The sequence below is a fragment of the Tursiops truncatus genome, chromosome 1 (assembly GCF_011762595.2).
Source record: "Tursiops truncatus isolate mTurTru1 chromosome 1, mTurTru1.mat.Y, whole genome shotgun sequence".
Lineage (NCBI taxonomy): Eukaryota > Metazoa > Chordata > Mammalia > Artiodactyla > Delphinidae > Tursiops > Tursiops truncatus.
The window spans coordinates 175,008,920-175,030,601 of NC_047034.1; the positions used below are offsets into that span (position 1 = coordinate 175,008,920).

General features: G+C 48.7%; 1 protein-coding gene across 1 annotated transcript in view; it reads right to left on the reverse strand.

Annotated features, from left to right (window-relative positions):
* DISP3 (dispatched RND transporter family member 3) overlaps positions 1–14,058 on the reverse strand; it is a 30,470-nt gene extending 16,412 nt beyond the window's left edge. Inside the window, exons 1-6 of the mRNA XM_033861857.2 lie at positions 12,963–14,058; positions 11,806–12,025; positions 4,337–4,473; positions 3,311–3,445; positions 2,729–2,889; positions 1,115–1,254 (exon numbers count right to left, since the gene is read on the reverse strand). Of these exons, the coding sequence (XP_033717748.1) occupies positions 1,115–1,254; positions 2,729–2,889; positions 3,311–3,445; positions 4,337–4,473; positions 11,806–12,025; positions 12,963–14,058 (1,889 nt within the window). The remainder of the gene's footprint in view (positions 1–1,114; positions 1,255–2,728; positions 2,890–3,310; positions 3,446–4,336; positions 4,474–11,805; positions 12,026–12,962) is intronic.
* Positions 14,059–21,682: the final 7,624 nt, after the last annotated feature.

Sequence of the window (21,682 nt, forward strand, 5' to 3'; positions counted from 1 at the left end):
GCTGAGATGCAGAGAGGTTAGGTAACACGTCCAAGGGTCCGCAGCCGCCAGGCAAAGAGGCTGAGGCTGGAGCCCAGGACTGGAAGACTGCTGCGTCCACTGCCCCCAGACTGGCGGGCGGGACAGGGCGGGCTTAGTTGGGGTCTCTGTAGAGATTAGAAACAAGGAGCCCTTTACCCGAGACACTTTGCTTCTATGTCACAAAACTGTCATAGAAATAGTCAAATCTGAACGTCTATCGTGCAGACCACTGTGCCTCGGCCAGAGTGCCCTTGTCCAGTGCCCAACCTGTACCACCATACATGGTGGCCCTGAAGCAGGGGGTGTGTGGGGGAGAGCTGAGTGTGTCCCAGGCCCGAGTCTGAGCTCCTCGCTGCCCCTCCTTGGCTCACCATGGTCAGGTGGATGCTGTCGTGGACCCCTGACAGTCCTGCCCATGCATGCCCTGCCCCAAGCCCAGACCCTCCATCCTTCCTCAGGACTCCCAACCCAGGCAGCCACCCAGGCTGGATTCCATTTGGTCACTGTCCCCGCCCCCCCACCACTGCCACTGACCACCTGGCCCACGAGACCCCCAACCCCTAGACCTTCAGCAGCGGCTCCGGGCTGATCCATTCAACTCTGCACACCACTCACTGCACCTAAATATTGTTCCTCTCCCAAGATGAGAACCTTGAGGCCATTTAACGTGGCGGCTAAGAGCATGGGATCCGGAGTCAGATTATGTGGTCTAAATCTCAGCTCCACTGCCTATTAAATGGGTAACCTTGAGAAAGTTGCCCAACTGCTCCAAGCCTCCGTTTGCTTGTCTATAAAATGGGTGAACTAAGAGGACCCAGCTGCCAGGGTCCTTGGGGAGGGTGGCAGTAAGATCTCGTACGAAAGCTCATTGCTCACTTCCTGGCACATAGTAGGTGGTCAGGTGTAACTACTGGACAGGATTCTCTTCTTCCTCTGCTCCCCCAGTAGTGCCCAGCATAGGACTGGGCATACGGAAGGTGCTCAATGGTGAATCACGAGGCTCTCGGGAGATAGGAGGGTGTGCTGAATGGCCCCCCAAGGGCCTGCTACGGATATTCTGTGAGAGGAGGACGCGCCCCCCTGCCTGGCTCACCTGGTCTGGCAGGCAGTCTCCAGCGGCGCCATATAAAGGCTCCAGATGCCCAGGGCAGCAGGCATGGTGAAGAGCACAGCCAGCCAGCAGCAGGACACGATGAGAGACATGAACAGGCCAAAGTCGTGGACGGCCGGGATCTGGCAATGGGGAAGTAGAGGGGGGATGTGGGACCACCAGGCCTGGAGCCCAGGGAGCCTGGGGGCTCTGCAGCGAGGCACTCAGGACCCCCGACCACCCTCAGACTGAGGCAGGATGAGGAGGCCGGGGCTGCGGGAACAGAGGCACTGGCCTAGGAGGCGGTCAGAGGGCCGGGCTGGTGCCAGGGGCAGGGCAGGGGAGGAAGAGTCCCACCTCTGGTCCACACCGCAGCCCTCTGCCCGGAACAGTGCTCAGCACAGAGCAAGCGCTCCATAACTGTTATTACATGAAGGACAGAGGAAGACGTGCCCTGCTGGAGCAGGCCACGGGTCAGCGAGGGGGAAGGGAGGGAAAGCTGCTGTGATGGGAATAGGGAGGCTGGGTGTGCTCCCTGCGCAGGGTCACAGGGACCTGCACGGGGTGTGGCAGTCAGAAGGAAACTGTAGCCCACAAGCAGACAGGCCTTCACTGTTTGTGAAACACTTTCACAGTCATCTCATGTCAGTCCCTGATGATCCACACATGAGGAAAGCGAGGCTCAGAGAGGTTAAACAACCTGCTGAAGGCCACACAGCCAGAAAATGGCAGAGGTGGGATATGAACCCAGCTCTGCCTGTTTTCTGGATGTGGTTCTCTAGGCAGGCCTGGAGAATCCCAAAGCACCTAGTGGTTTCTAGACAGGATCCTCAGCCCAGGTCACAAAACCTCTCAGATTCAGGCAGGCTCACTGTCCTCTAGGCTCTGTTGGCACCAAGGACCTGGCCGAAGATCCTTCTCCTGAACCCAACTCAGACGTGAAGGAGCGCGGGGTCAGCGAGAGAAAAGTGAGTGTGAGGCATGACCCTGTGGCGTGAAGCCAGTGGGTGGAGAGGGCCCTGGACCCCGCTCAGCAGACATGGGCAGGCTCACCACTTACCAGCTGGGGGCCTCTGGAAACCGCCAGACGCCCTTCAGGAAGGAGGTTGGATTATCATTAACGAGCATCAGTAAGAAACACTATTTGTATTATTATAATTCTCCCATTGGTTAAGTTCTGGTAATGACGACTAGTAGCAAACATGGACTCTAAGCGGGGGAGGGGTAAATTGGGAGACTGGGATTGACATATACACACACTACTATATATAAAATAGATAACTAATAAGGACCTACTGTAGAGCACAGGGAACTCTACTGAATACTCTGTAATGGCCTATATGGGAAAAGAATCTGAAAAAGAGTGGATATATGTAAATGTATAACTGATTCACTTTGCTGTACACCAGCAACTAACACAACACTCTAAATCAACTCTACTCCATTAAAATTTTTTTTAAAAATGAGAAAAAAATGGACTCTAGGGACGTGGCAAGAGCCTTGAGGCAGAGGCTGCGTGGCCCCAAGAGAAGGGGCGGGTAGGAAGAGCAGAGACCAGGGGCCAGGTGTGCACGGGAGGGACGGGGAGGTCAGGGCGGGGGGAGGGCGGGCTCCCACCTGGGAGAAGACGTTAGCTGCATAGGCGGCGGCCGTGGTCAGGGAGGTGAAGAAGGTGGCCTTGCCCGCCGTCTGAATGGTATGGGTCATCCGCAGCTGCGGGTCTTCCAGGTGGGTGGCCTGGCGGTAGGTGTTGATGAATACGAAGACGTCGTCCACGCCTGTGGGAGGGAGCCCCGGGCCAGCAGGGCTCAGGGTCACTCTGCTGTGTCCACGGTCAGACCCAGCCTGGGCCAGGAACCCAAGCCCCACCCTCCATGCTCCTGGCTCCTCACCCCCGTCCCCACCAGCACCAGGCCCTTTCCTCCAAACCTCAGCCCCCTTCCCACCTTTCCCACCATTCTTAACCTCCACCCAGAAGAGCTACCCATTCCTTCCAGCCCGTGGGGGCTCCACCTATCATATGCCAAGGATCCCCCACCACTCATATTCTACCCACCCACCACCCCAATTCCAAGGCTCCGAGGTCTGGAAGGGGACTTTCTGGAGCCCCCATGGAAGCCAGGCTTTGCCTCCTGGAAGAAGGCCCTTTTGGGGACAGAGTTCCCAAGGCCCATTACCATGGCAACAGAGGCAACTCACCAATGCCCACTATCACGAAGGCAGCCACCCCATTGAGGATGCCCAGGTACTGGATACCAAAGACCACATGGTACAGGAAGAGTGCCACCAGGCAGCTGAGGCCGATGCTGGCAATTCCGAAGAAGGACAGGAACACTGGGCAGGGCAAGAGCCACAGGGGACGGATGGAGTGGGTGGACCCAGAGGAACACACCTCTTCAGTGTCCCTGGCCCCTGCTGGGTCCTGCCTCCCACACCCCCAACCCCAGGGAGTACCTCTACCACCCCACCTGAGCCCAGCACAGTTTTCTGCACCCAGAGAAGGGGCTGGGCAGGAGGCCTGAGGGGCAAATGAAGCCATTTTTGAGTAGGTTCATCTTTGCAGAACTTGTCTCAAGTGCTAGTGGGGAATTATTATATATTTACATCTGTCACCCCATGGGGTAGGAAGTGTGTCTGTGATGTTCACCATGTGTCTGGATCCCTGGCACCTTAGAGCATCTGGCACATAGTTGGTGCCCAATTAATACCTGTTACATGGATGAATGAATGCCTTTTCCATTTTTGAAGGTATGACCAATCTCTCATTCACTTGAGCAACCGAGAGTACCTACTGTATATGCAGAAAGAAGCAGCTAGGGTATATGGGGAGATGGTGGTGGAAAAGTAAACTGGGGGACTAAGGGCAGCTGACTGGGACTATAGAACAGCCTACAGAATAATTCATAAGGTGTCCGATACTCCAGACTCCCCAAAACTTATCAGCAAGTTTATCGGCAAGAAAAAGAGGGTCAAAGGGAAACACGTTCAACTGTGGGAGGTCATGGGGATGGGGGCCCTTGGGCATGGCCCAACCTGCCTCTGAACCTCAGTCTACCTGCCTGGGGTTAGAAGGTGATGTCTGAGCACCCCTCCCCCCACCAGTTCTGACATAGTGGATTCAAGACCATTTCTGGCATTCCTGAGCAGGAAGGCTTTGTCCAGAGAGAAGCACACTGGAAGAAGAGAAGGGGCTGGCTCCACGCGGGGCTTTTGAAGAAACCCTACCTGAGCAGGAGGTGAGAATGTAGACGAGGGCGGCAATGCAGCTGCTGCTGATGAAGGCCAGGAGCATGTCATTGTTGAAGGTTCTGCGAACCTCGTAATCAAAGAGGTCCGTCCCCCCATACAGAACCTGCACTTTGCTGAAGGAGGGAGGACACAGAGAGAGGAAAGACGGAGTGGATCAGAGCTAGAGGAGGTCTGGGAGCCATCCACCTCACCAGTGTCTCTTTACCTTGGCTGTACATTAAGATCACCTGGGGGACTTCCAAAAATCCTGATGTCCAAGCCATACTCTAGACAAATGAAATCAGAATGTCTGGGGTGGGACTGAATTATCAGTGAGGTTGAGGCCACTGCTCTACACAAATAATAATCAATTATAGCCAAATTCTATGTCACCTTCCAATTCTCAATTATCCACAGCAAAATTCTAAATTCAAACCAGCTTCCAGATACTGTTTTACACCGCTAGTGTGCATTTAACAGCAGTTGTTCTTAATAAGAAAAACTTCACCAAGCCGGTCGAGTTGGGTTTTAAAATACAAACAGGAGTGAGATCTGCTTCTGGCCAAGATGGAGTAACAAGGTGAAATCTAGATTTACCTTCCCAGTGAACCTAGTGAAAACCATAAGAAAATACATGAGACATGAGGTAACAAAGAATGGTGATCTCTGAGAGGTGAGAAGCAAAATGGACCCTATGCTTACCCTGACTTACTGGCTTGAGAGAGTTTCCAGGCTTCACTGCAGCCTAATATATGGGTTAGTGACTTCTCAAAAGAGGCTGAAAGTTTTCCAAACTTGATGAAAACTATAAACCCACTGATTCAAAAGGCTCAAGCAATGGACCCCAAGCCCCCCAAAACCATGAATAAAACAACAACAATGCACATCATAATCAAATTGCTCAAAATCAGTGACCAAGATAAAATCTTAAAAGCAGCCTGAGGAAAAAGATGCATTACACACAGAGGAACAAAAATAAGGATAACAGCAGATTTCTCTTCAGAAACAATGCAAGTGAGAAGATGATGGAGCAAGGTCCTTTACCAACTGGGGAAAAAGTCAACCCAGAATTCTATACCCAGAATTCTGTATCTTGAAAAATATATTTCAAAAACAAAGGCAAGATACAGACTTTTTCAGTATACAAAAGCTGAAAGGGGGCTTCCCTGGTGGCACAGTGGTTAAGAATCTGCCTGTCGATGCAGGGTACACAGGTTCGGGCCCTGGTCCTGGAAGATCCCACATGCCGTGGAGCAACTAAGCCCGTGCGCCACAACTACTGAGCCCGCACTCTAGAGCCCGGGAGCCACAACTACTGAGCCTGCATGCCACAACTACTGAAGCCTGCACACCTAGAGCCTGTGCTCTGCAACAAGAGAAGCCACCGCAATGAGAAGCCTGTGCACCGCAATGAAGAATAGCCCTCACTTGCCACAACTAGAGAAAGCCCGCACACAGCAACTAAGACCCAACGCAGCCAAAAATAAATAAATTTTTTAAAAAGCTGAAAGAATTCATCTCCAGTACACCTGCACTACAAGAGATGTTAAAGGAAGTCCTTCAGGCAGAAGGAAAATGATTACAGATGGAAATATACATCTACACAAAGGAATAAAAAGGACTGGAAATGGTAACAACATGAATAAATGTACAAAATTTTCTTATTCTTATGAAAATTCTTATTCTTATTCTTATTTTCTTATTCTTAAAATCTTTTAAAAAGATAACTGACTGTTTAAACAGAAATAATAATAATGTGGCATGGGGTTTATAACATATATGAACATAAAATATATGACAACAATAGCATAAAGGCCAGGAAGAAGGAAATGGTGGTATACTATTCATATATAGTATACACTGTACATGAAGTGGTTTAACATCATTTGAAGATACACTGATAATTTAAGGATGTATACTATAAACCTTAAAGCAACCACTAAACTAAATATTTAGAGCTAAAAAAACAACAAAGGAAATAAAATGGAATAAAAAATTCTCAGTCTAAAAGAAGGCAGAAGAGAGGAAAAAGGGAACTGAGAATATATGGGACAAAGAGAATAAAATAAAATAGTCTTAGGTCTAACCATATTAACAATGCATTAACTGTAAATGGTCTAAACACCCCAATTAAAAGGCAGAGACAGTCAGATTAGATTTTAAAAAATCAAGGCCCAGCTGCCTACAAGAAACTCACTTTAAATATAGACACAAATGGTTAAAAACAAAAGTGCAGAAAAAAATATACCACGCTGACATGAATCAAAAGAAAGCTGGAGTGGTTACATTAATAACAAATGAAATCAATTTCAGAGCAAAGAATACTACTAGGGATAAAGAAAGTAATTTAAAAATGATAAAGGGCTCAGTTCATTAAAAGAATACAATACTACATGCTTTGGACCTAACAACAGAGCTTTAAAATACATGAAGCAAAAACTGATAGAAATAAAAAAAGAAATAGACAAACCTGCAATTATAGTTGAACATTTCAAAACCCCTTTTCTCAATGATTGCTAGAACAATTAGACAGAAGATCAGTAAGGATATAGAAGACTTGAACAACATAATCAACCAACTTGACTTAATTGACTTTTATAGAATACGCCACCGAACAACAGCAAAATATACATTCTTTTCAAGTGCACAGGGAACATTTAGCAAGACAGACCATACTCTGGACCATAAAACAAAACTCAATAAATTTAGAATAACCTAAGTCATACAAAGCATGTTCTCTGACCATGATAGAATTAAATTCAAAATGAGCAACAAAACACTATCTGGGAAATTCATAAATATTTGGAGACTAACACATTTTTAAATAATACAAGGGTCAAAGAAGAGATCAAAAGGGAAAACTGAAAGTATTCTGAATTGAATGAAAATGAAAGCATATGTCAAAAAGTGTGAGATGAGCTAAAACAATGCTCAAAGGTAATTCTATAGCAATAAACACCCATATTAGAAAAGGAGAAAGCTTTCAAATCAATGACCTCAGTTTCTACTGCAAGAAAGAAGAACAAGAGGAAATTATATATAAAGTAGGTGTAAGAAAGGAAATAATGAAGATCAGAGCATAAATATATAAATAAACAAACAGAAAGATACTAAAGAAAAATCAATGAAACCAACAGCTAGTTCTTTGAGAAGATCAATGAGATTGATAAACTTCTAGCCAGACTGATCACGAAAAAAGGAGATAAAACACACATGAAAGAAGGGACATCACTACAGTTTTTATAAATATTCAAAGATAATAAGGGAATATTATGAATCACTTTGACATTTTAATGAAATATACTACCAAAGCTTGTGCAAGAATATAGAAATAACTTTAATAGCCCTATATGTATACTTAAGAATTGAATTTGTAGTTAAAACATTCCCATAAAGAAAACTCCAGATCCAGACAGTTTCATTGGTGAATTCTATCAAACGTTTGAGGAAGAAAAATACCAGTTCTATACAAACTCTCCAGACAGCTGAAGAGAGGAGAATACTTTCCACCTCATTCTGTAAAACATTTTGATACCAAAATCAAACAGAGATATTACAAGAAAACTACAGCCTAGTATCCGTCATGAACATATACCAATGAACAAAGAATACAAATAGAATCTAACACTATATAAAAAGGATGATAGATCATGACCAAGGGGGATTTACCCTAAGAATGCAAGGATGGCTTAAAATTAAAAACTCAATCAACATAATTCACCATATTAAACTAAAAAAGAAATACTGTATGATCTCTCTCTAGATGCAGAAAAAACATTTGAGAAAACTGAATATTCCTTACTGATTAAAAAAAAAAAGACACCAGTAAATTAGGAATAGAAGGGAACTTCCTTAACCTGACAAAGGACATGTACAAAAAACCTACATAATCCGGTCAGGGATAATACAGGGTTCTCCATTCTCATCACTTATTCAACATTGTACTGGATGTTCTAGCCAGTGCATTCAGGCAAGAGAAAGAAATAAAAGGCATCCAAATTGGAAAGCAAGAAGTAAAACTGTCTTTATTAGCAAAAGACATAATTAACTATGTAGAAAATCAAATGTAATCTACCAAAAATCTTCTAGAACTTATAAGGGAGCTTAGCAAGGTTGCAGGACCCAAAGTCAATTATATTTCTATATGCTAGCAACTAACACTTTTCAAATGAAATTTTTTAAAAAATACCATTTACAATAGCATAAGGATATGAAATAGGGATAAATCTGACAGAAGACATCATATACACCACATTCATTAGTCATAAGACTAATATTGTTAAGATGTCAGTTCCCCTCAAACTGACCTGTGTATTTGACACAATCATAATCAAGATCCCAGCAGACTTTTATTTGGAGAAATGGACAAGCTGATTCTAAAATTCATAGGGAAATGCAAAGGACCTAGAATAACTAAAACAACTTTGAAAAAGAACAACAAAGCTGGAAGACTAACACTTGGACAAGACATGGTATAAAGCCACCATAATCAAGACAGTGTAATACTGGTGTGCAAATAAAAAATAGATCAATGGAACAGAGCAGAGCATCCAGAAACAGACTCACGTATATACGGACAAAAGATTTTTGTCCAAGATGCAAAGGCAATTCAGTGAAGAAAGAATGATCTTTTCAACAAATGATGCTGGAACAACTGGACAGTCATATAAAAATAATAAATAAATATCGGCATGTTACAATATATACAAAGTGTTTATAGTGTATGCCTTGCACATATACAGAGATTAATTAAAAATGGAATATCACAGATCTAAATGTAAAACCAGTTTTAAAGTGATCAAAAGATCTAAATAGTCACCAATGAAGATAAATGGATGTCAAATAAGCATGTGAACATCACTGGTAATTAGGGAAATTCAAATTCAAATTGCAATGAGATATCACCACACACCTAGTAGAATGGCTAAAATTTTTTACACTGACCATACCAAGTGTTAGAGAGGTTGTGGAGGAACTGGAGTTCTTATACACTGGGTGGGAATGCAAAATGGTACAACCAATCTGGAAAACAACTTGACAGTTTCTTAAAAAGTTAAACACACACCTACCATATGATCTAGTCATTTCACTCCTAGGTATTTATCTAAGACATATGAAAGCACTTGTTCACACAAAGGCTTGTTCATAGCAGCTCTATCTGCAATAGCCAAACCTGGAAACAACCCAAATACCCATAAACAGCTGAGTGGATGAACAAAAGGTGGCATCTCCACACAATGGATACTACTCAGCATTTACAAAGAATAAACCATCTACACATGCAACAACATGAATACAATTCAAAATAATTAGGCTGAGTGAAAGAGAGCAATCAAAAGTGTGCATACTATATGATGCCATGTATATAAAACTCTAGAAAATGAAAATGAATATACAGTGATAAAAAACAGAAAGTGGTCCTGGGGTGGCAGTGGGAAGGCAAGGTGAGGCAGGATGGAGTGATTATCAAGGGGACATGAATAAACTTCTGGGGGTGACGGGTCTCTTTATTATCTTGATTGTGGTGAAGGTTTCATGGTGTATACATGGGTCAAAACTAATCAAATTGTAAACTTTAAGTATATGCAACTGGTTGTATATCAATTATACCTCAATAAAGCTGTTTAAAAAACCAAACAGGACATTTAAAAACCAAGTAGAAAAGATCTTTGGATTATCTACTTTGTTGAACTAAATGGATTAATTGATCTTTCATTAGAGTAGAAAACTGAAAGTTCAATCAATTGTTTATTCATTCATTCATTTGTATAGCTTTTATAGAACGCCTTCTAGGTTCCAGGTCCTGTCTTAGATACTGGCTATAAAAAGACATGGGCCCAAACTTTTACTCTCAAGTAGAAAGGAATAGCTCATGCAAGAACAATATTCTTGCCTAGAACTACTAAAAAGTCAGATAAAATTGAGAAGTCATCTGTTTAATGACATTAGAGACTTCCTGAAGCAATGAGAACTAGAGGGCTAAGACTCCAGAAAGCAAAGAACCTACAAAAGGTAAGCTTCCCTTCTACAGCTGCATTTACCCTAGAGGTATTTGCTGATTCTGAACACAGGCATGAGGGTAAAAATCTAGGCGGGGAGTCAGAAAAACTAGCAGAGCTTTGGGCAGAGACTTGCAGACCAGCATAGCATAAAGCCAGTTTCTTCCTCAGCACTTCTGCCAAATACTGGGGCTGTGTGGAGTATGAGGCTACAAAGCTAAGCAGAAAGGCTCTGAAAAACCAGAGTAGAGATATTTTTAGCAGTTTCGAGAGACAAAGATTAGGGTCTGAAACCTGTCAGGGGAAGGGGCTCTGCAGAATACTCCAGGCTCTCAGTTGAACATCTTAGAGAACCAAGGGCAAACTAGAGGTAGGCGGAGAATTTTCAGTATTGCAAACCTGCCTCGACTTTGTGTAACTGCTGACTATTTAAGGTGATCAGTCACAACTCCATCTGCCTAGTGGAGGGAAGGATAAACTTTCTCTGGAAGAAATAACATCATCTGGACCTCTATGTTTTTATATATAATGTTCATCACTCAGTAAAAATTACCAGGCATACTCACAGGTAGGACCACATGACCAAAAACCAAGTGAAAGAACAGACCAAAGAAACAAATCCACAAGTTATCCATAATAACCTAATAACTTAATATGCTTAAGATGCTTATGGTGTGTATAAGGGGCTCAGAACAGTGTGTGGCACAGGGTAAGCACTCAATAAATGTTAGCTCTGATTATTACAGTAGTTGCTCAATAAAGGAACGAGGGTATTTCAGTCAGATTCATTCCTCCTGTGCCGGGGGATGACTTGTCAGGGCAGAGGACCAAGAGGCACTGGAGTTACTGCCCTGCAGGACTGACAGATGAGCTATCCAATGGTCTTTCCTGGTGGCGAGAGGCCCATTTGTATTCTCAGACACACATCCCAAGGGCTGGAGGATGATCAAAGCACCCACTGCCCAAAAGCTCTTTCATATGTCTTAGTTCGTCTCCTCCTAATGACTGCAGAAGGGTAGCAGGAGTCATCATCCCCGTTTTACCAGTATCAGAGGCCCAGAGAAGTGAAGTGACTTGCCCACTATCTCCCTGGATAGTAGAAGCAGAGAGGAACTCCTTATGCCCTGGTCAATACTCTTTCCACAAAGCCTTCTAGCACCACCTCAGGAGAAAATCAATACCAAAGACCTCGAGGGCAGAAGTTCCTCCAAAGCTGTCATGTTCACTAAACCATCAGCACTGATCAGGAAAAGCGTCCTTTCATCTGTCAGAGTGATGATGAGGATGTATCTGGCTCTGCCCCTGATCTGAAAAGAAAGATCTCCTAGGGAAAAGGTTGCAGGTAAGGGGATCTGGGGTTTATGAGAAAAGAACCACCTGGAAACCAATTCCCTATGCTAATACAGCCCTTTCCTGGTACAAACAAGGACAGGCCAGGCACACACCGGGTGCAGCTGAACTGCCTACCTAGTGGACTGCTTGGCCAGCATGGCCACATAGGTGACCACAAAGCTCTGAAACTTAGCCCGCTGCTCCTCCCAGCGATCGTCCACCGAGTAGTAGTTGGGCAGGGGCGCTCCAAAGAGGATCTCGCTGCGCAGGAGGGAGCTCTTGAGGTTCTCTGCAGAGAGGCCTTCGTCCACATACCAGTAGAACTCCGGGTGAGTCATGGCCAGCTCTAGGGAGCCTGCAGGGGCACAGGTCAAGGGGTCCAAGGAGCTCAGTGGGTCAGCTCCCAACAACCGTCCATCAGGGCCATCCTGCCTTCCTCAACACCTCACCCCCTTTCTGAGGAAATGGAAAACTGTCCCAGCTTGGGCTACCTCCAACTGTCTCTAACAGAACGGATGGTTTAGAGAAATCACAGCTGTCCAAGGGGAGCAGCCCCCCAGATATGCTCAGGCGGCTCCCACTAAGTTTACACCTTCATTTCAGCTTGAACCTCACCTAATTCAAAGGCTCAGTCTCTGCAGTCCTGTAACTCCTTCCCATCCCAGTCCCACCTCCACCTGCTTAGAACCCCGCCCATGTGCCCCTTAAAAGGCAAACCCAAGCCCCGCCTCCACAGCCAACCTCTGGCCCCTCCCCATCCTTTCTCAAGTCCCATCCCTAACGTACTTCAAACTAATGCACCTTGATCTTCCTGCAACCCCAGCCTCTCTCCAGATGCCCAGTTCTCTGTAACCACACCCCACCTTCCCTCTAACCAACCTCACGCCCAAGCCCCACCCCAAGCCTAACTCTGGCCACAGCATAACTCCCAGTCTCCCTCAATCCAGGTGTGCACACAAACCTTCCTTAACTCCCTCAGATCCCATCTTACACCCAACCCCAGCTCCCTGCCCTTCCTCAATGATGGCCCCCAGGCCTGCCCAGCACTCAGCTCCAGCCTGACTCCACCTCACAGCCAACTCCGACCCCATCCTCCGACCAGTCTGTAAAGTACTGAGTCAAGAATCAAGCCTTCCCTTAACCTCCAAGCCCCGCTCCCAGCCTCATTAACCACCCCCTTCCCTTACAAGCCCCACCTACCCTCAGTCTCCACCCCTTACAAGCCCCGCCTCCAGCCTCCTTCAGACCTGGTCCCTACAGGCCCCACCCCACCCACACCCAGGGCTGCTCACCCCGGATGTCGGCCAGGTCCTGGCCCATGCCATCATAGTAAATCTTGCCACCCCTCTCAGTGGGAAAGAAGTAGGTCATGAGCGAGCTGGGCGGGGAGCAGTAAGAGTAGGAGCCGAGCGGCAGGTCTTTCAGCACTTCATGGGGCTTCCAGCAGAACTCCCGGAAGCCCGGGTGGTCCATGATCTTGCGCTCAATCTCGTGGATTGTGACCAGCCTCTCACTCGTGAAAATGTTGCGCTCTGCGTCGCCACGCGCCAGGAAAATGAGCTCGATGCGCCAGTGCGCGTGCGTCTGGGTGTTGGCGCTCACATAGGAGCGTGAGTAGTCCCAACGCGAGGCGCCGTGGCGGGCACGGCTCTGATTGGCCGCAGCCGCCGTGGGGGGAGGGGCGCTGGGTTGGCGCCGCCCATTCTTGTCCAGCCCCTGGTTCACCTGGGCTTCACTCTGGTTGGCTGCCAGGCTCCCCAGGGGTGGAGTCGCTCGCCGAAGACGCCCGCTCCGATTGGCTGCTGGCTTCTGAGCGGTGGAGGTGTCCCACAGTCCTGGGCCAAGCCGCAGCGCGGCAGGGACCTGGTACGGGGCCCGGGTGGCCGGCCGTGAGCGATTGCCTGGATGTAGCTGCTGCAACTGCTCTGTGATGAGGCGTTGGAGCGTCTCAGAAGTGAAGTCGGCCAGGTCGCGCCGGTTGCGCCCCCAGGACCCAAACTGGGATTTGAGCGCCAGCGCGAGGGCGTCGAAACGCTGGGAGGCCTCATGGTTGCGGATCTCAAAGGCATTGTAGGAGATGTCAATGTCCAGCGGCGGGTAGTAGAGGAACATGAAGGCTGAAAGAGCCATGGGGATGCTGCAGCCGAGGAAGAGCACCAGCCCAGCACAGCACGGATTGGTGAAGGCCCAGCCCAGTGTATTCCAAAAGCCTGACGCTGGGGGCCGGGAGGGCAAGGTCCAGTGCCGCCAGCAACACTGCCCCCCTGCCCCAGCTTGGGGCCCCGGCTTCTGGGCCCTCCTAAAGGCCTCACCCGTTGCTTCCTCCTCCTCTTCCTGCGCCTCCTCTAGCCACACATCCTGCAGCAAGGGGTCATCCTCCGGGTCCATAGCCTACAGGAGAGGGAGAGGGTCAGCAGGCTGCAGAGAAGGAGAGGATGGTGCCCTGTAGCTGCAGTCGCCCACCCTGAGCGTTAACCCTGCCCACTCATAACCAAGACAAATACTACAATGGAATTGCATCAAGCAGGCACTTAACTGAATTCAACCACGTGTGTACAAAACAGAAAGAAAAATCCTATTATTTGCCCATGTCCCAGCTAGATCAGGGCTTTCAAGGTCACAGAAAAAGGAGAATCACAGCCCAGTTGCAAACAGAAGAGAAATTCCTCCCCGTGTAAGGGATATTCAAGGGGAATTTTGACGATGTATGATTTCCCAATTTTTGCTGCATCCTCTGATTTTAGAACTCAAAGCCAATGTGAGGTGTGACTTTGCTGCAATCACTTTTATTTAACGAGCAACTGTAAAGGCATCCAAAAGTATCAGGGTAGAAGGGAAAGAGCATGCTCTTCGGAGTCAGACCCTAGTTTGCATCCTGAACCTCAGTCTTCATCTGTAAAACAGAGGTGGCCATTCCTGCCTCACATGGCTGTGGGGCGTGTCAAGGGTGGAAGCACTTTCAGTCTGTGGAGTATATTATCACTTGAGCAGATTTCTTTGCTCCTCTCTGGGGATGGTAATGTGCTCAGCCAGTGCCCATGCGGCTCTTCCAGGGCTAGATGCCTGTCATAGTTCTGCTCAAGAACTCTCAATAGCTCCCCACCCCCTCTTTGGGACACTGCAGCTGTGGCCACTGTTTGTCGGGCTCAGATCACTTAATATGCAGCTCCAGGGACGTCAAACCTTTAGGCACAGACAGAGGCCGGGCACCTGTCTCCCCAAGACGTGGGCACAAGCAGCAGGAGGGCCTGGCAGGAGAGGGCAGCCTGAGGACTCCAGCAGGGTGGTCCAAAGGCAAGAGGCCTTCCGGCATCCCTGGGCATGGCCTGTCCCCTTGTCCTGCCTGCCCTCTGTTTGGACGGAGAGAGACTCATTATCCAGTTAGAGGCCAGGCAGTGAGAAGGGGAAGCTAATTATGCCAGCGCTGGCTAATTAATGCTGTCTTTCCTATTAACATTCTCTAGAATGCTCCATTTCAATTAGACTGTCTGTCCGGGAAGAGAGGGGGCTCCCCTCAGCCCAAAGAAAGTGAAGGAGAGAGCTCAAGGAGAAGGAGGAAAACAGAGACTGAGAGACAGGACTTGGGAGAGATGCGAGACAGAGAAAGATGAAAACTGGAGAGGGACAGGAGAGTGGAGTTAGGGGACAGAAGAGGAGGGAGGGGGTGCCGAGGGTGGGTGGGAGAGGAAGACTTGAAAGGGAGAGAGGCCTGGAAGGGGTGGGAACTGCTTCTGTAATATTCGAGATTCCTACAGATGCAAACATTTAACTTCCCATTTCTGAGGCCCTAACACAAGCCTGCTGAGGGGATGCTACCTGCACTGAGGCCCAATTTGCTTTAGCAAAAACTTGTGCGAGTGAACCAGAGGCAGCTCAGACTCACCCCATCTCCAAAGGGCAAACCCAGGTCTGCATGTGGAGGTGGGGGATTGGGGGAACCTCCACCCCATTCCCAGCCGCTGAAGGAGGAAGCTGATGGTAATACGGTGGAAAGGGACAGGGGCCAATTTTGCATTTATTTTCTGGGGACTAAGTTCATCCACTGGCCGCCAGCCTCAGCCTGCCTTGCCCAGGGCACAGTTTACAATGTGTTGGTGTGTGAGTGGGTCTAAGACCAGGATTCCGAGTCATGTCAGCACTCCCTGGGTGATCCTTCTATCCCATTGCTACTCCATCAGGAATGCTACTCCCTTCCCCAGATGTCCAAGTTTAAAACATCTTTCAAGGCCTTGCTCAAGTGTCACCTCTGCCAAGAAGCCTTCCCAGATCTGAACACCCCGCACCCCCCACCCCCAAGCTACTTGTCTAAGCTTCTCACCACACTTTGCGGGTAAAAACTACTTAGGGACAGGGAGGGAGAGGCAGTGTAGCAGATTGTTAAGAGCCATGGTTTTGGAGGCAGACAGATTTGGGTGCAAATCCCAGCTGTATGACTTAGGGCAGACAGTGTAGCATTTCTGAGCCTCAGTTTTTCCATCTGCAAAACGGGGCTAACAGTACTCACCATCGAGGTTGCTAGATGATATACAGAGCAGGCTGACCACAGTGCCTGGTAGGTATAAGTGCTTAGGAAATGACAGCTACTATTCTTTAACACTCTGCTTCTCCCCAAAGGCTGTGAACTCCTAAAACACCCACGGGGCCCATTGTATTTGCCAAAGATGGCCACAATATCTCCCACCTCACATGTTCTTCTCATGTTGTGACTTTAAGACTTCTCGCATCAAGAAGTAACGTCTGCATTCCTTGCCTTGGATCTGGGTGGGCTGTGGCCACAGCAGAGTGATGCTCTGTGACTTCTGAGGCTAGCTAAAAGGGAGATGCCGCTTCCACCTGGCTGTCTCGGGACACTCATCCTTGAACCCCACCACCATGCTGTGAGGAAGCCCAAATTAGCCCCTGCAGAGAGACCACATGTGGGAGCCCCTGCTGACAACCTGGCTGCCAGCCAGCATCAACCACCGGGCATATGAATGAAAATGCCTCCAGTGATTCTGGGCCCCCTGCCATCAAGTTTCCCCCAGCCTTCTAGTCTTCCCAGCTGAGGACCAGGTACTGTGGAGTCGAGCTAAGCCACCCTCTCCTGTGCCTGCCCTATCCTAACCCACAGAATCCACGAACATAATATATCAGCTGTCACACATCACTAAGTGTTGGGCTAGTTTGCTCCATAGCAACAGTCACTGGACAGTCGCAGTGGAGCCCTGTCGCATATGTATGACTCTGTGCCCTGCAGGCTGTACTTGCTAGATTTAAGTGACCCATTCTGCCTCCCAGTGAGAGCCCCACAGCTCGGTGGACATGAGCTCCAAGGGAGCAGGGACTTGGCTGTCATGTTCCCTGCTGTGTTCCTGTGGCCTAAAATACTCTGGGGAGGGACGTCAGTGCCTAGCAGATATTTGTTAAATGAAGGAAGGAAAGGGAATCTCTGAAGAGGCTGGGTTTGATATTAGGTAGAACTTGCCCCTGGACAGAGGACAGTCAGACACCAAACAGTGTAAGCATAGGGCAGAGAGTATGGTTTCTCCTGCCTGGGGTGGGAAGGATCTTGGAGAGGATGAGATGGAAGAGGAGGAAGTGGACCTGATGAGCTGTCTAGCACGCCCCTCCCCGCCTCCACCACCATGCCCGCCTTCTCAGTCTACCCCTGAAAGGGAAAGTTGCCAGGTGGGAAATGATACATGGCTCCAGACCCACCTCAGCTTCCAGCTGTCGGTGTGGCCCTGGGCGTGTCCCATCCCTTCCTGGTACCCTGTCTCTGCCATCTGGCAGTGGGATGGTGAAAGCCCAGGTCCCTCCAGCTTTGACACCTCCAGACTCTCTGAGAAGCCCTAGTCTGCAGGCCAAGGGGAGGGTGGGTGCAATCTGAGAGATTCCACCAAACCAAGGGAGGCCCGGCTGGCAGCTGGGGTCTGACCCCAATGCCTCAGCTGGCAACGCCGTCCTCAGCAGCCCCTCCCAGGATGGGCAGCAAATCGCAAATGTGTTTGCCTTTCTCAAATTATGGGAATTGATTAGCTTAGTGAAGAGCTCCAGCTGCACCATGCTGGAGCTCTGCACTAAGCTGATGGTGCCTTCAATACCTCTCATTGACTCAGACAAAGAGCCCAAAATAGGGCTGTGATCACGGGGGACTGTCACCCTGCCCTCGTGATCTCCCCTTAGGGTGCCCCTGCTCAGTGACCGACAGGTTTGCTCTCTCCCTCCATCTCCATCTGTCTCTGACACACACACACACACACACACACACACACACACACACACACTCAGAGACAGTCAAAACTCTGGGCCTCCCGGGGGCCCATGAACCAAGGTGGACACACATCCATGGAACATGGTTTCCCTCCTCTTGAGAAAAGCAAATGAGGCAGCAGCCTACAAGGGAAGAGCAGACCCTGAGGAGCCTCAGAAGAAAGAAGCTGGCCCAATTTCAAGGGCCAGGCTTGGGGCAACCCAAGGCCACATTTGCAGCATTATCCCAATTTTATAACAGAAAAAAAATCTACATATATATGCATTAAAAAATCCCATTAATAGGGCTTCCCTGGTGGCGCAGTGGTTGAGAGTCCGCCTGCCGACGCAGTGGACACTGGTTCGTGCCCCAGTCCAGGAGGATCCCACATGCCACGGAGCGGCTGGGCCCGTGAGCCATGGCCGCTGGGCCTGTGCGTCCGGAGCCTGTGCTCCGCAATGGGAGAGGCCGCGGCAGCGAGAGGCCCGCGTACCACAAAAAACAAACAAACAAACAAAAAACCCCATTGTTAGTGGTTATCTCTCTGTCTGGGAGGATTATGGGTGATTTTTATTTTCTTCTTTATACTTGTCTATTTCCAATTTTTCTACAATGATCAGGTACAGCTGGACTTTTAGAATCAGAAACAAACGTTATTTAAAAATAGAACATGTGTGTATGTGTGTAGAAGGGATTTTGTTAACAGCCTTCAACTCTTTGAGGAGTTACTATAACAGGCATGGGAGGGTGGAGGGTTCTGTCCTCCAAGGAGAAGCAACATGGAGAGTTGCAGCAAGAGAGATCCTGGTTAGAAAGCAGAAGGACCTGGGGAGAGCGGGAGGCGGCAAATGCCCAATGAGTGAGTGAGTGTGGGATCTTCTATTCCCCTGAGATGGACAGAGGAGTCTTTAAAATGACCAGGAAGTAGATCCTGTCTTATCAGACTCAGAAGGGCCATCAGAGCACACCTGATCCCACTCCTTCATTTCACCGCTTAGAAACTAAGCCCAGCAAAGGGTCTTCCCCAAGGTCATGTTTCAATGGCAGAGCCGGGACACGTGGCTCAAAGGAGTGCTCTATCTGCTCTGGCACCAGATTCTGGAGGCCGTTTTTGGCAGCCCTAGGGAATAACCAGGCCTGGGGAAGATGACATGGGGACCCAAAGAGCCAACATAGGGAAGCTATTTTTAAAGTCGAGGAAAGAGGCATTCTTCAAGTCACAAGCCAGATGGACTTCCCCATCCAGACAGAACGGGGCTTTGGCGGGAGGCAGTATTGTCTCAGACACCCTCAGCCCCTCACGGGGCTCTGCTCCTCTCCAGAAAGCCTCCAAGGGATGTGGCCCCATGCCTGAGCTGCCTGTATCCCTGTTTACAACTTCCCTCCTTCTGACGAAGGGTAACAGAACCCTTCCTTCTTCATTTCCCCATCCCAGCCAGACTATTAAAATGTAATAAAAGGATCACATTAGCCTTGCAGATTCGGCTTAAAGCGCGTATATGTATATATAATTTAATGGTAATTAGGAGCTAATCAGCGTTTTCTTCCCGTCTAGGGGTATTTTGCCTCCCTGCTTCAGCTCTGGTTCTTGGAAACATCTTGGGGTCTTTGATTTTCCTACTCTTGGGCTGAGAGATTTGGGCAGAAATTCAAAATGAGATATTTTGAGTCAAACAGCTCCATTTCCTCCCGATGTGCTGCAGTGGGGACATTGTGCCCTTCTCCACTCTCTGGTTATGGATCTAGCCCTCTGGTGAATTTAGCTCATCAGAGGTGCAGAAGAGAGGAAAGGAGAGACGAGGGCTTGGTCCCTACTAGGCGTCACTGTCCTAAATCCTAACACCCCATCTTCTAAGAGTCTGCCAGCCTCCATATGCCCCAGCTATGTGCCTGCTATCCAGAATTCCAAATTCTTCTTGGATACCTGAGTACTCCATCTCAGGCCAGGAGGATGCAGATACATTGGAGACATGGTGATAAAACTGGGTCAAGGGGCTTCCCTGGTGGCGCAGTGGTTGAGAGTCCGCCTGCCGATGCAGGGGACACAGGTTCGTGCCCCGGTCCGGGAAGATCCCACATGCCGCGGAGCGGCTGGGCCCGTGAGCCATGGCCGCTGAGTCTGCGCGTCCGGAGCCTGTGCTCCGCAACGGGAGAGGCCACGACAGTGAGAGGCCCGCGTACCGCAAAAAACAAAACAAAACAAAACTGGGTCAAAATCACACAGATGGGATGAAGCCGGAAACCCAACTAGCTCAATGCAGAAACTGACACCCAGGAAGAGAATCATAACATAATAATTAGCTGTGCACCTACCATGTGCAAGCACCTTCCCTCTTATATCAGCCCTGCAAGGGAGGCTTTATAAGCATCCCCATCTTACAGAGTAATAAACAATCAGAGAGGTTAAGGGACTCTCTTGTGGTCACACAGCTAACAAGGCATGGAACTAGCGTTTGAACCTCAGGTCTACTAAGCCCGAAGCCTACGTTCTTTTCACCATTCCAAGCAGCCTTTGAGTTCCTTGAGAGCTGAGATGTAAATACTCACTGAGGAAACCCACTGCCCTTTAGCAAGCCTGTAGCATCCCCGTAAGACCTGAAAGCACGCAGGTCTCAGCAATTCTGCTTTTAGTAGGTGACAGGCAGCGCAGGGCATGATGCAAAGGAAGTCTCCACCAGCCTTGGACGCTTGGCCTTCCCTTCAAGGAAAGCATGGACGTGACGGTTAATAGTGTGTCAGCCTGACTGGCCCATGGGATGCCAGACATTTGCCCAAACATGATTCTGGATGTGCAGACTGAGCAAAGCAGACGGCCTCCCCTAGTGTGGGTGGGCCTCATCCAATCAGTTGAAGACCTGAATGGAACAAAAAGGCTGAGTAAGAGGGAACGCTTTCTGCTGACTGCCTGAGCTGGAACAGTGGTCTTTTCCAATCTTCAGACTCAGACTGAAACATTGGCTCTTCCTGGGTCTCGAGTCTGCTGGCTTTCAGACAGGAACTTACATAATCAGCTCTCCTGAATCTCAGGCCTTTGGACACAGACTGGAGCTGCACCATTAGCTCTCCTGGGTCCCAGCCTGCCAGCTGCAGATGTCGGGATGCCTCAACTCTTCTCAATCTCTCTCTCTCTCTCTCCTCTACCTAATCAACATCCTATTGGTTCTGTTTCTCTGGAGGACCCCCACTAATATAATTTCCCCAGAGGGAAAGTGGGGGTGAAGCAGGGAGCCCCATCATCCCAGCAGCTGGATCCTAGGATCCTCCTGGACTCTTCTCTCAAGAAGCCCCAAGTCCTATCCAGAATCTCAGATGAAAATGGCAACAGAGACAGGGAATGCCCTTCAAATCCACAGAGGAAGGAGTGTGGCTGGGTGGCTTTCTGAGCCTTTTCCCCAACAAGAAGACCCTAAATCTATCACCCCCATCCTCCCTGCCCCAGCCCTGAAGAAATCTGGCTTCACAGCCGCAGCTGAAGCAAACACCTGCACCTACTCCCCATTAGACCTCCTGCCCCCTAAGAAATACCATTCTATCGGCTAAATCTGCCAACAGAAGGCAGGAAGAGGGATGTACACGACCACTTCTCCCCCGAGAGAAAGTCTGGGCTTATTTACTGGGAGTCCAGGTCGGGTGGGAGAGGGAAGGGATCTGGGAGAGGGGCTCTGTGGTGAGCGCGTCCAGGCACCTCATTTCTCAGAGAAGGGCAGGCTGCGGAGACGGATCACAGGAAGGACGGTTGGCCTCCCCAGGTTGACAGCCGGCCAGGAAACTGTGGGCACT